The 14,772-nt window shown below is 43.0% G+C and overlaps 1 protein-coding gene across 5 annotated transcripts in view; it reads left to right on the top strand.

Moving 5' to 3' along the window:
• Positions 1 to 14,772, top strand: part of MOV10L1 (Mov10 like RISC complex RNA helicase 1) — a 77,969-nt gene that overhangs the window by 4,558 nt on the left and 58,639 nt on the right. For all 5 annotated transcript variants that reach the window (XM_053253389.1, XM_053253390.1, XM_053253388.1 and 2 more), the window contains exons 2-6: positions 9,156 to 9,340; positions 9,861 to 10,017; positions 10,467 to 10,579; positions 12,553 to 12,743; positions 14,573 to 14,713. In XM_053253389.1, the coding sequence (XP_053109364.1) occupies positions 9,156 to 9,340; positions 9,861 to 10,017; positions 10,467 to 10,579; positions 12,553 to 12,743; positions 14,573 to 14,713 (787 nt within the window). The remainder of the gene's footprint in view (positions 1 to 9,155; positions 9,341 to 9,860; positions 10,018 to 10,466; positions 10,580 to 12,552; positions 12,744 to 14,572; positions 14,714 to 14,772) is intronic.

Consider the following 14,772-nt stretch of genomic DNA (forward strand, 5'->3'; position numbering starts at 1 on the left):
AGAGACCAACCTGGCTGCCATATTCTCTACCACCTGCAGTATCCAGACTACTTACAAAGGGAGCCCCACATAAAGTGCATTGCTGTAGTCGGGTCTGGAGGTTACCAGCATATGTACCACTGTTTTGAGGTCCTATTAGCTGAAGCTTAGTAGAAATCGCTTCTGGCCACCGCCTCAACCTGGGACCTTAGAGGGAGGCTTTGATTCAGAAGCATTCGCAGACTTCATACCTGTTCCTTCTGGAGAAGTGTGACCCCATCTAGAACTGGCAGGTCAAAACTGTCTCCTGACTTCCAACCCTGCACAATAAGTACCTCTGGATTCAGCCTTAGCCTGTTACCTCTCATCCAGCCCATCACTGCCACCAGCCAGGCGTTTAGGGAGGTTATGCCTTCTCATGATGATGTTGACATGGAGAAAAAGATTTGGGTGTCATCAGCATACTGATAACATGCTGCACCAAATCTCCTGATGATTTCTCCCAGTGGTTTCATGTAGATGTTAAACAACACTGGAGACAATATGGAGCCCTGAGGGGCACCATATGAAAGTTCAGATTTTGCAGAGCAACAGTCTCAAAGTGACAGCATCTGGAATCTGTCCAAAAGGTAGGAGCAGAACCACCGCACAGCAGTGCCTCTCCCCCAACCCTGGCAGATGCTCCAGAAGGATACTATCGTTGATAGTATTGAAAGCTGTTGAGAGATCTAAAAGGACCTACAGAGTCTTGCTCTGTCAATTCCCAATTGGAGAGCATCCATCAGGCCAACCAAGGCAGTCTCCACCCCATAGCTTGCCCAAAAGCCAGTCTGAAATGGGTCTAGATAATCTGTTTCTTCCAAAATTGCCTGGAGCTGGGAGGCCACCAACCTCTCAATTACTTTGTCCAACCACGGAAGGAGACAGGCCTATAATTGCGTAACTCTTGAGTGATCCAATGCAGGCTTTCTCAGAAGAGTTCTAATAATTGCTTCCTTAAGACAAGGAGGCATCCTGCCCTCCCCTCAGGAAAGCATTTATAATATCTACCAGACCTTCTGCAACAACATCCTTGTCTACATCCTCAGGAATTACAAACTGAAACTGATCCACCCTAACAACATAAGAGGAGTTGCTAGACACCTCTGCATTGGACACTGTAGTAATTGTGGGATCGGAACTGTCGACCCCAATGCGAGATACTTTATCCATGAAGAACTCATTAAACATGTCAAAGCAAAGTTCCAGATTCTTATTCAAGGGAGGATGGGTGTGTACTAGTCCTCTCACAACAGCTCCACTGGGCTTGAGCTAGCGGATGTAATACAGGCAGAAAAGAATGGCTTCTTTGCCGCCCGTATTGTCTGAGCATAGATCTTCAAATGTATTCTACTGATATTATTTCTATTATGGCCAGAAATTATATTATTATATAATTTATATTATTTGTAAAATACATACTGGTTTATTGCAAATGTTTGCTGGTCAATGACCAAATAAACTTATAACTTAACTGTATTCTATGTTGTAATCTGTCGGATTCGAGTTAAGTCTCCACTTGTGATCCAGTCGTCTGCCTTTCTGCTTCAGCCCCCCAGTTCATCCATATACCAAGGGGCCAGTTCAAAGCAGGTCAGAGCAGACGCTTAGAGTGATCGTATCTACTGCCCTTGTTAGTTTGCTGTTCCAGTTCTCCACCAGGGCATCAACAGGATCGACTTCAGAGCCAACAGTACATCTTTCTATGGCTTCTTGGAATCCTGTTGGATCCTTCTCGGTTGGACCATCCTAATAGGCTCCTCATCCCTGGGAGGTGGAATGTGATTGTTAGTCCAACTTCAACCAGATGGTGGTCCATCCATGACAACGGGGAAATCGCAGGAGTCCCCACCCATGGAACACCACTCTGATCGAAGTAAAAGACGAGATCAAGTGTGTGACCAGCAACATGTGTCGGTCCTGAGACAGCTTGGGATAGGCCCATAATTGTTGTGGCCGCTATGAACTCTTGAGCCGCCACAGACAAATTGGTCTCAAAAAGAACATTGAAGTCCACCGCAAGCCTGGAGGACTCCCAACGCCAAGACCAAGTCTGAGACCAAGTCTGTTAAGGACTTCGCTGGGCAGCAGGGTGATGGGTACACCAACAAAAGTCCTAGTCTATCCCTGGTCCTCAAACTTCCACACACAGATTTGATATGGTTAGACACTTTGACAGGGATCCCGGTAAGGGAGATGTTCTTCTAGACCACAGCCACTCCACCTATCTGCCCAGAGTACCCTGGAGGAAGAGGCTGGGACCGTACTGGTGACCCCCAGCCAAGTCTTTGTGATACATACCAGGTATTGCATAAATACAAGCAGTTAATTGAGTGGAAGGAGATAAGAGTGGAAGTAATTTAACATTTTGTGCCTTGCCCTTCAACATATTTAAGCTGGGAGATTGCTGGTTTTGGACACTTTGCTTCTGTGTGTGCTTGGGGAACTGGGGAGGAAGTGCCTGACTGAGACACCACTTCTAATCTTCCCAAGGTAGGTGCAAGTCCAATGCATGATCTACTGGACTTCACAACCACTTTTACGGTATCAAGGTATACTCTGGCTTTGTTTAAAGCAAGACAATGCAAGGGATCAGGGAGAACTAATATAGTACTAGGTTGTAATACATACCTCGAAAAGAATAAGGATATAGATATAAATGGGTGTTTTATTTTATTATTATTGTTTGTTATTATTATTTTTTATTCAATTTCTATACCATCTTTCCAAAATGGTTCAGGATGGTTTACAAATAAAACAAAAACAGTTAAAATCAATCAATTAAAACAGATTTTAAAATACCATAAAACAAACAATAAAAACAGTTTAAAAACCCTGAAAAACCAGGTACATTAAAACCCTTTACAACAATTTAAAAACCCTAGAAGGTCAGGACAAACGGATAGGACTTAAGGGTTCTCCTAAAAGCCAATAGAGAGTTCAAATTACGTATTTCTGCAGGAAGTGCATTCTGCAGTCCAGGAGCGGCTACAGAAAAGGCCCGCATCTGAGTCGCCACCAGATGTGCTGGTGGTAACTGGAGATGGACCTCCTCAGATGACCTTAATGTGCAGTGGGGATCATACAGAAGAAGGCGCTCTCTAAGGTAACCTAAGCCGTTCAGGGCTTTAAAGTTAATATCCAGCACTTTTGGAAACATGTCAGCAGCAAGTGCAACAGTTTCAAAACAGGCATAAAATGGTCTCTCAGAGTTGCCGCGGAGAGCAGTCTGGCTGCCGCATTTTGAACTAACTGAAGTTTCTGAACTACGTACAAAGGCAGCGCTACGTAGAGCGCATTGCAGTAGTCAAGCCTGGAGGTTACCAGCTGGTGCACCATTGTTTTGAGGTCGTCGTCTTCAAGGAATGGGCGCAGCTGTCGAATCGGTCAAAACTAATAAAAAGCACTCCTGGCCATGGCCTCCACTTGAGAGTGTAATCCCATCCAGCACAGGGAGATCTAACTCATCCTTCAGATTCTGAGCCTCTACAATGAGCACATCCATCTTGCTTGGATTTAGCTTCAATTTGTTATCTCTCATACAGCCCATTACTGCCTGTAGGCAGGCATTTAGGGAATGAGCACCATTTTCTGATGATACAGATGAAAAAGAGAAGTAGATTTGGGTGTTGTCAGCATACTGATAACACCCAGCACCAAATCTCCTGATGACCTCACCCAGCGGTTTCATGTAGATGTTAAAGCACTGGTGACAGAATGGAGCCCTGGAGGACTCCATATAACAGCTCCTGTTTTGAGGAGCAACTATCACCTAGCTTCACCATCTGGAATCTACCTGAGAGATAGGAGCGGAACCACTGCAAAGCAGAGCCTCCTATCCCCAACTCCCCCAGGCGACCCAGAAGGATACCATGGTTGATTGTATCGAACACCGCCTTCCAAAAGAACCAACAGAGTCACACTCCCTCTGTCAATTCCGTGGTAAAGGTCATCCATCAGGCCGACCAAGACTGTCTCAACCCCATAGCCTGTTCTAAAACCAGTTTGAAATGGGTCTAGATAATCATTTTCCTCCAAAACTGCCGGGAGCTGATTGGCCACCACCTTCTCGATCACCTTGCCGAACCAAGGGAGATTGGAGATTGGCCTATAGCTGTTCATCACTATCCAGGGAAGGCTTCTTAAGAAGAGGTCTAATTATTGCCTCCTTCAAACATGGAGGCACCCTACCTTCCCTCAGCGATACATTTATGATATTAACTAGGCCACCTCCAACAATCTCCCTGCTAGATCGAAGCAGCTAAGTCGGACAAGGGTCCAGAGAACAAGTGGTAGGCCACACCGCCCCAAGCAGCTTGTCCACATCCTCAGGAGTTACAGATTGAAAGTGATCCAGTCTAACACTGCAAGAGGGATCGCTGGACACCACTTTCATAGACCCTGCAGAAATAGTGGAGTCCAAGTTGGCCCAAATACAGGAGATTTTGTCCGCAAAGAACCCACTAAAAGCATCACAACAGAGCGCCTCTGGGAACTGATTTGAAGCAGAAGTAGTAGAAATTATACTTTCACGAACCGGGATAGCTTTGCTGAATGTGAACCCACGGAGGCAATGTGTGCTGACCAAAATCCCTTTTTTGCCGCACGCACCGCTACTGCGTAAGCCTTCAAATGGGTCCTGTGCTGCATCCTGTCAGATTTGAGCAGAGTTCTCCACTTGCGTTCCAGTTGTCTACCTAGCCACCCCAGCCCTCACAGCCCTCCCCGGTATACCAGGAGGCCATTTTTGAAGCAGATCTGGAGGGATGCTTGGGAGCAATCATGTCTACTGCCTCGGTGAGTTCCTTATTCCAGGTTCCCACCAGGGCATCGACAGAATCACCAGCAGCACCAGCTTCAAAACCCTCCAAGGCCTTTTGGAAACCTACTGGTTCCAGCAGCCTTTTGGGGTTGACCATCCTAATAGGTCTATCACCTCTGCAGTGGTGGGTTGTGGCTGTGATACCAGCCTTAACCAGGTAGTGGGCCATCCATGACAACTGGGAAACCAATGGATCCCCCACCCACGGAACTCCCCACTGATCCGAACAGAAGACCAAATCGAGTGTGAGGCCGGCAACATGAATTTGTTCAGAAACTAATTGGGATAGGTCCGTAGTTGTCATGGCTGCTATGAACTCCTGAGCCGCACCAGACAAGCCAATCCCAAAGTGGATATTGAAGTCCCCCAGCACCAGCCTGGGAGACTCCAACACCAACTCCGCGACCAGCTCAGTTAGGGAGTCAGTTGGGTAGCATGATGAACGGTATACCAGCAGAGTCCCCAATCTATTCCTAGTTCCCAACCTCAGAAATACACACTCAATAGAAGTCAACTGTTTCACGGGGGCCATGGTAAGAGAGATGGTATTCTTGTGGACCACAGCCACCTCTCTCTCTCTCTCTCTCTCTCTCTCTCTCTCTCTCTCTTCCCCTAACCTGCTCCACAACCTGGAGGGAGATGCTGAGCCCACAATGGACTGCTCACCTCCCCCAGCCAGGTCTCAATTCTACATGCCAGGTCAGCTCCCACATCCATGATCAAATCATGGACAATTTCAGTCTTATTCTAACTAACCTGGCATTACAGAGGAGCAAGGCCAGGCTCTGTGTGTAGTTGGAGCTGCTCCCCAAGGCCTGAGAGTTGACAAAGCAGTTGCAAGTGGAAACAGTTACTAAATTACTAGTTTCCCTTCCCCTGTAACAGTCAGCTGCTCTGCCAGCACCAATTCTTCTATTCCCCACCACTACAGCAATAGCCACCCCAGAACTGCCAGACCCCTGCACCATCCCACTCAGAGCCCAAACACATATCTGCAAACAGGCCTGGCACAACTCAGTACAATAAAAACAACTCTCTAGCCCAAACCTCCACCCACCCACAACATAATCTCTCCCCAGCCCTCAGTCCCGCCCCAAATGCCCAGCCCCCTTTGGTGGCCAGCTGCCTACAGGCAGGCCACCGGCCACGCCTCAGGTGTTCCTTCAGAGCTTTATAAGCCACTAGCAGCCCCTCCTGCCACGAGAGACTGCTGGGTTAGCAACAGGTGTTAAATGTCAGGCACTCTTGAAGGCAGCAGCTGGAACGACACAGCAAGCTGGCCGGCAGTTCCATGTCCAGGCTGAAGGGTGGAAAAACAGCCTAGAGGGGGCCAGGTGTTAAAGGCAAGGTGGGGGCGGGGGCAATGTCAAGTCAATATTTTAATATTGAAAATTAAAATTTTACATCGTAGTTTAAAACTCAGTGAATGAATGCATTTTATTATTACAGTCGGTGACCACCAATCAAAAAATATAATGGAAAATAAAATGATTTTATTTTACTCTAAAACACAGGACTGGGTGATAGAGTATCAAAACACATACATACATAGGTCTCAATTACCATCCATCAACTGCTCCCTTCTCAGTTTGGATGCTGCGGCACAGAATTTTGCTACCCCAGCTGTAACTGGTGTATACTGGTCTGCAAGAAGAAAGAAAGTGTAATACTTTTCTGATCAAGCTGGGATGCTTTTTATAAGTGGTGGAATGCAAATGTTCCTATAATATAAACAGTAAAAAAGCATGTGAGATGGACTCGATATTGCCTGAAACGCATGGACATAGCTGGTTCCTGGGCAGTATTCTCTTAAATCTGCCATCCAGAATGGCAGAAGGCAGAACATTAACCCGCGCCCGTGAGAACGCTCTCCTCTGGTTTAGAGTGGTCAGATTTGTAAGGTATGCCACTGGCTGAGTGTGGAATGAGAAGCCACCTGGAATGTTACTAAGGTTAACAAGACTTGAATCAAATTGTTTCTCCATATCCATAATACGTTGTTTAATCACTTCTTTGGTGGCATCATGTCCCAGTGAAAGTAGATATTGTGGAGACAGGCCATATCTGCCATGATGGCTCTTACACCAATTGGAATAGAATTCATCTTTCAATCCCAGTGGGACCAGGTCCTGATGGCAAAAATATAATTTGAGCCAGTAATTAGATGTGTGAAGCCAGCCCTGGGCCTCAACTCTGGATAGACCCACCTCTAAGTGTAGGATGGCATTTGAAACCTATTTAGGCACCTGGAAAATGGCATGAAGGAATCTAGACTGAATGACTTCCATGGGTTTGAAGTTGCAGGTGGAATAGATCTGGAACCCATATAGCATTTGTGACAATGTTTTGGCCTGGTATACCTTGACAGCTGTTGGGATAAAATAGCCCCCTTTAGTATGGAAGAATTTTAGAATAGCAGATACGCTCATCTGTGCTCTTGCTGCAGCATGGGGCTGCTCTGGCCCCAATCATTCCTTGCCTGATTTTAACTGGGACACAAAGCTAATAACTTCTTGGGTGGTTCCAGGAGACCAATTGGGGAGAGAGTCTAAATGAAGCAAAAGGCTGATTATACCCTGGTATAATCAGCCAAGTAAAGGGTCTTAAAATGTGTTACCCAAGTGTTTGCTGAGATTTAACGCCCCAGCCTAGAGGAGTTCCTACTAGAATTGGCTGTCACAATCATCTAGAATGCTCTCGAGTCTTTCACTCTGGAGTCTACATATAACGGTTCCCAGGATCCCCTTATTGCAATTCTCTTTTTCTTTCTTCTGTTCTAATATTTCTTAGGCTGACACCACATCTGTGTTAGCTCTGTACAATTTGAATTTTGTGGCCAGGTTCTTTTTTGCTGCAATACAATCTTGGTCAAACCAACTATAGGATTTACATCTCCCACTGGGGCCAGTTCTAGTGGCTTGACCTCGACAGTGCTGGATTTTTTAGACAAGGGTTTGATAGTGAGTGAGGACACGTGCATTCAGGGGCTCTGACAAGAGGAGTGCATGAAGTTGCAAGAAGTCACCTGTGGCCAGAAGATCCCTGACTTGCTTCTCTAATCGTGAAGACCATTTGGCACTTAAAACTCAGTTCAAATAGTTATTTTAAAAAATTATCAAATATTTTAAAAAGTCACATCAGCCATACGTGTTTTGACTTGAGTGTCTTCTATAGAAGATAAATGTACTACTAAGCGAGGAGGACACCTTGTATCTGGAGGAAGCATGTCCTTGTGAAAACAAATGAAAAAGCCACTGAAGAAGACACTTACGGTAAGTTGAAACGTGTATGGCTGATGTGACAGTACCTTAAGAGAATTTCAGTTTGCTTTCACTGACTTGACAAGACCCTGAGAAAACTCCAGTATACTTGAAATACAGCACGGATCTGATAAGAAACTTAGAGGATTTCAATGCATTGGCAGCACAAGATTTTTACATATGCCGTAGGACTGTTGTAACATTTTATTGACATGTATATGGAGATTTTTTAAATGTTTTTTAAAAATGATTTGAACTGAGCTATTATTAACTGAGCTATTATTTTAAGCTATTCTATAGAATTTTTAATATTAAAATATTCATTTATATTTATATCCTTATTCTTTTGGAGGTATATATTAAAACCTATACCCTGTCTTGTGTTGTGTATCCATTTGTTTCAAACACTACTCTAGATTACAGCTTGATGTTACAAACATGAACTTGTGGGCTCATACTTTTTTCTCTTTCTGCACGTGCAGAGTAAGTAACTTGTTTCTTGATGTTCAGAAAACCTTAGTTCTGCTGTTCTATTCATTCATTCATTCATTTGATTTCTATACTGCCCTTCCAAAAATGGCTCAGGGCGGTTTACACAGAGAAATAACAAATGCATAAGATGGAACCCTGTCCCCAGTGGGCTCACAATCTAAAAAGGTTGTTGCATCTGAATTTGCCCTGCAACCTCGTTTGCTAGTTTGGATAACAGCAAACTATCATTTGCTGACAACCAGAGATAATTAATTACTTTGAGTACACAAGGGAAAGAGGACGTGCAAGAGCCCTTGTGTTATTTTCTCCATTAGATTACTTCTAAAATGCAGCAAATTAACGTATGCTACTTAAAGATCTATAATCTCTTATTAACAAGCCTTTTATTTATTTTCTCAGAAGCCCTCAAGTGATGTCCTATTAGGGTTGGCTTTGTGCTCTCTTTCCATCCTGTAACAAGGTGCAACCAGAATATTAGGAAGAATTAATTCTTAAATACTTGCCAACATTGTAGAAGCCACAGCAAATTACTACTTGTACTGAAATATTTATCTTCCTTTTAGATGGCAAAGAGATAAAAACGATACAAGGTGTAGTGACGAGATTTTGCCTAGACTATGGGATGATAGATGATTTAATTTGGTTCACCAGTGATGCTGTGATAAGCAATGTACCGCTGCAAGTTGGGCAGAAAGTCGTAGCTGTCGTTGAGGAGGATAAAACATCCAAGGGATTAAAGGCAGTAAGGGTGAGATGCAAATAAGTTCAGGTTTTTCAAGTTTGTATGTTACCATCTCCTCCCCTCCCCCCCCCCAATTGTCACTGATATTACTGATCACACTTGAGGCCACAACTTGTTTTTCTTACATATAGGGGCACGTTCAGGTGGTATTTCCTGGGGGGGGGGATCTGAGTTCATTTAGGAGTCTTAGCACATATAAGTCCTGTACTGTCACTGTAACATTTGGGTAGCAGGGCAGTGTATTTGGATCATCATCTGGAGACTGCCATTCTCTCTTTCATAGAATTACAGAAGTAGCAGTGAAAATAGTGGAGTGGCATTTTTAATGAACAGTTTTTAGTTTCCCTCTGGTTAAATCTGGGTCCCACAGAAAGGAACCATATTAATAGATTAAAAATACAATTACTGATAGACTGATGTAATAGGCATAATGCAGTGGCACTGTCAAAAAGTATATTATAGAAGGGTCTAAAGAAATCACAAATGAGTATTATCTGTAGGAAAACTTCATGTGTTTACTTTGCAGGTAGAAAGTGTCTCTGATAAGTGGGAAGAAAATAGCAGCTTATTTCCTTGTGTGGATTTGGATCCTAAGACACTAATTGGCAGTATAACATCTCTTACTGCATTTGGAGGTTACATCAATCGAACAACTTCTTTCTCCATGAAAGAGGTTTGTGAAGGTAACTTTTAAATTTCCCTTGAGATGATCCACACAATAGTTCTGCTAAAGTTGTGGAGAGTATTTTAAGAAATTACTCAGAACGGATCAGTGGAAAACCATTTAACTAAGTTTTGTTTAGAAAAGGGTATTCATATATGAATCTCTAACCCTTGAAATCATTTTTGTTACTTTCAAGTGGTTGTTCATGAGAGCAAGATGTTAATCTCTGAAATGTTCATGTAACTTTAGATGTGATCAAATATATCTGTATGTAGCATCCTCTTTTGTAACATCCTCTTTTCTATTTTGAAATTTAATATTTGGGCTCTAGTATTAAGAACTGAATTAATCCAAGTTCTAATAGGTATCTTTTGGCATTTTAATTATCTAGTGCTTTATATCCTGGATTGCTTGGAGACTGCAACCTTTTTCCAAACTGTCCAATACTTCTGTAACACTTTTGTTTAGGTTTTGAACCTTATAAAGGGGATTGGGTGCATGCTGAATATTTTATTAATCCAACAACCTGGACCAGTGAAGCAATTTCTGTAAAGCCCTTGAGGTATAAGAGAATTGACAAGGTTAGTATACTACCTGGTTTTCTCTTGGGATTTCTTAGAAACATTTTCTCAACAGCTATAATATACTGGGAGAAAGAATAAGTAACTATAGCAGAAACTGCTCCGGGTATCCATTTACATAAAATTTAATTCTACCCTGATAGTTTTGTAATAGTAAAGCTTCAGAATTGGACCCTGTAACCCTAAGAGCAAGACCACGGTTCAGACTTAAAGTACTTTAACTGTCGTGGTTTCCCTATAAACAATGTTGGCAATTTATTTTGATGGGAGCACTAAGATATGTCGGAAGACACCTTTCAGTTTCTCTCAAGAGTACATTTGCCAAGGTTCTTCTAAGAAGTAGTGATTGATAAATAGTTGCTAACTCAGCTTTTAGTCAGTTGTGGCAAACATATAATTAGACTGAATTGTCCTCCATAAGAAAAAGCAATATCTCTGATTTTTCGTGTCCATCAGTCTGCCTAGGTCCTAAAGAGTGTGAGACATGTGTGAACAGTGTGCTTATCTGAATGTTAAATATTGTGATGTACATGAGACTGGGAATAACAAAACACTGAGTCAATGGGAATGGGGGAGGGAGGAGAGTTGCCATATATAGGTGGCTCTCATTTTTCATGAGGATTCCATTCTTGCCTATAAGCAAGAATACAGAAACTGTGAATAACAAAAACACTGAGTCAATGGGAATGGGGGGGGGAGGTTCCTAACGGGAGAGAAAGGGCAAAAAAGGGGTGGGGGAGGGAAAACATAAAGAGACAATACCTTATTCATGTCCCCGAAAACAGTCAAATATTTTTTTAAAATAGCGTTGGGAAATGGCCGAAAATGACACCAGAAATCATTTCTGCTCACTCAAAACGCAAATAGGCAAATTTCATCTATTTTTCTACCTGTGGATAATAAAACTGGGTCACTATTAGGGATGTGCGCAAAATCGGTTTTCCCAGTTTGGTTTGAGTATGAACTGGACCAAGCATGTTAGGTTTGGGCAGTCCCAAACTTGGGGCCCTGTTCAGTTGGAATTTGAACTGGTTTGGGCCTGGTTCCAGGGTGCCATACATGTTAAAATTTGTAGGGGGGGGAAGACTGGTCTGGTGGCCTCGGGGTGCCACTGCAGCCATGGCGGGATCTCCGGTGGCTTCCCCTCCCCCTGCTGGCCTTACCCCGGTCTCTGAATGACCGTTTCGGAGCCATTTAGGCCCTTTGAGTGTGCACAGTGGCTATTTTGGAGGCTGTCACACATGCACACAGGTCATTTGCATGCCCAGACTAGGCCATACATGCGTAGCATCCTCCAAAATGGCTGCCATGCACTCTCAAAGAGCCGAAACAGCCATGGAGAGGTCAGCAGGGAGAGGGGAAGCCACTGGAGACAAACCCCCCGAGCCACCCAATGTGGTGGCAAGTCCATCCTTTTAAAAAAAAACCCTGCTAATTATATCATGTTTGGCATTCCTGAACTGGCCTGCAGTGGTTAGCTCAAGGTCGAGCTGGCTCACAGATCCCTAGTCTCTAAGACGCAATTGCGGATACACAAAACCATGGACCTGCGGACAAAGTCTGCAGATAACAAGGGCCACCTATATAGAAATGAGGATGAGTTGTGACAACTGAACAAGTCCTCAGTCTTGCAGTTTGATTCAGAGCATTGTTTCTTCAAAAATATTGATGTTTTGGAATGACAATTACCTTTAAGCACAGTGCCCCCCAAATTAGTCATAACCAAATCGTTTGCCAAGTAGCTAATGGAATACATCTTATTAATTACAGAGTTTAACAGTTGGCAGTTTAAAACAGCCATAAGCAGTACAATATAAAATTGAGTATACTTGTTTACTATAGCAGTATTGACCTTGAGTGATTTCCCAGCTTGAAATACTGCCTTCTCTGGTAAACTCAAATGGCTAAGTTAAAAGCTTTTATGTTGATTATTGCTCTTGACAATTGTATCGTATGATAACTAATTGTTTCAGATTTATATTACCAGTGTTTGTGGAAGAATTGGCATAGTAGATGACAGCATATTTTTCACCCTGGATTCACTGAGACTTTCAGATGGTTATTTGCCTCATCGACATGACCTGGTCAATGTGGTAGTTGTGGAGAGTAACCAGTCATGTTGCACTTGGAGAGCACTTTGTATGGCTCCAGCAGACAAGAATGGGTAACTTTGAAAATGATAGCTCCTATTCCATGTAAAACTATATGGATTATGCTTGTGAAGTTGCTAGGAGTCAAGGTTCACGAGTCCCAAAATCAGTTTTAATATTACAAGAAAAAAGAATGTATTTGCATAATATGCTGTTTTAGCATAACCCCTGCTAACTTGGCAAAGAGGCACCTTTTAACGTGGTGGTTCTCTTTATTTAGCAGGGGAGAGTAACTGGCCTTATCCACCCCCAGCACAGTACCTCCAGTAATTGTTTCTGGTGTCTATCTTATGTTTCTTTTTAGATTGTGACCTCTTTGGAGACAGGGAACCATCTTATTTATTTATTATTTCTCTGTGTAAACCTCCTTGAGCCATTTTTGGAAGGGCGGTATAGAAATCAAATAAATAAATAATATGCTGCTAATAATTTAGTCTGTGAAGCTGCATTATATTGTTCCCTACATGATTTATTATGACTATATTTCTTATATGTACTGTGTTTTGTTATAATAGTAAAATTGATTTTGGGACTCTTACACACTGCCCAGCTTCCCTGCCTTTCTACACACACCTATTTCATTTAACATCCAACTTTATGAAGTGTTCTAGAGAACTTGAAGGCTCATGGATTGGTTGTAACAAAAATATTAGCAGATTGTTTCTTTTGTACTTTTGTTTAAAATGAATCAGCTTCCTATGGCGACTAGAGGTATGCATGAAACCAGTATGCCCGGTTCGGTCAAGGCTTGAATCAGACTCGAACAGAACCGTCCATGTTCAGTTTTGCCCCCCTGAAACAGCCCCAGCCCTAGTTTGGATCAAATTTGAGCTGGACTGGGGTTCAAATGAAAATTTAATTTATTTATTTATTTTAGAAAACTCACTGCTGAGGTGCTGCTGCAGCCACAGGACTGTCTCTGGTGGTTTTCCCTCCTGCCGCCGGCAGCCCCCCCCCCGATCTCCAGTCAGCCTGGTTCAGGCAGTTTTCCAGCCATTCTTGACCTGTTTGGGGCCTCTTTGCCCTGGCAGTGCCTATTTTGGAGGCTGCCGCACATGCACACTGGCCATCTGCATGACCCCACTGCCAGCACAAAGAGGCCCAGAACAGGCCTGAAATGGCCAGAAAACTGCTCAAACTGGGTCAGTTGGAGTCCGGGGAGAGGCCGGTGGGGAAACTGCTGGAGACAGACACGCACGCGCACACACACACATCCGCAGCAGGGCCCCCCGGAGGGGGTGAGTTAAACACACACACACACCCGTTAGAACCTCCGGACTGGCCAGGTGGGTTCAGCTCAAGTTTGAGCCGAACTGGTTCTGGTTCGGCTCGCAGGCAAGCCTTTGAGCTGGCCAAGTTCAGTATTGAACTGGCTTGAGGTTGAGCCAATTGGCACAACGCTAATGGCAACTGGCTCATATATTTTCTTCTGAAACAAGTTCAATAACTTCTTCTTGATAGCTGTTCTTTACAAATTATATTTTCATATTTTGATCACTAGTGAATATAAATTGTTCCATTTGCCAATCTTAAGAAGAAGGTATAGACCCCAAAACAGAGCTTGTTGGCTTTAAATTGGTAATAGCTCTTTCCTCAGAATTCTATCCATTTTAAGTTGAGAAAAGGAAAGGTTTTAACTGTTAAATTCTTGATTTTATGCTGTAAACAGCCTAGAGTCTTTGGTAGTGGGCAGTATACAAATTTATTAAATCAATTATTAAGGCACATTTGCTTCCAAACAGTTTTTATAAACTAGAGATTATTTTGAAATTGCTTTTGTAATGGAATTGCACATGAGTAGTAATTGTGATATAACACAGGTTCTAATTCTGCATTTTTACAGGCAATCTCTGACCAATGGAGTGAACTTGAATGAGCCATATGAAAACTTAATAAAAGACAAAGGAGGACTTGAGGTGTCAAAAATGACAAATTTTGGAACACTTAAATTAGGAGAGACCAAAAGCATGGAAATCTGGATTGAGTAAATAGATGTTGTTTGGTTGTAGTAGTTAAAGTTTTCCCTCTTAGCTTTCAAATCAT

This window comes from Hemicordylus capensis, chromosome 5 (assembly GCF_027244095.1).
Source record: "Hemicordylus capensis ecotype Gifberg chromosome 5, rHemCap1.1.pri, whole genome shotgun sequence".
NCBI classification, from domain to species: Eukaryota; Metazoa; Chordata; class Lepidosauria; order Squamata; family Cordylidae; genus Hemicordylus; species Hemicordylus capensis.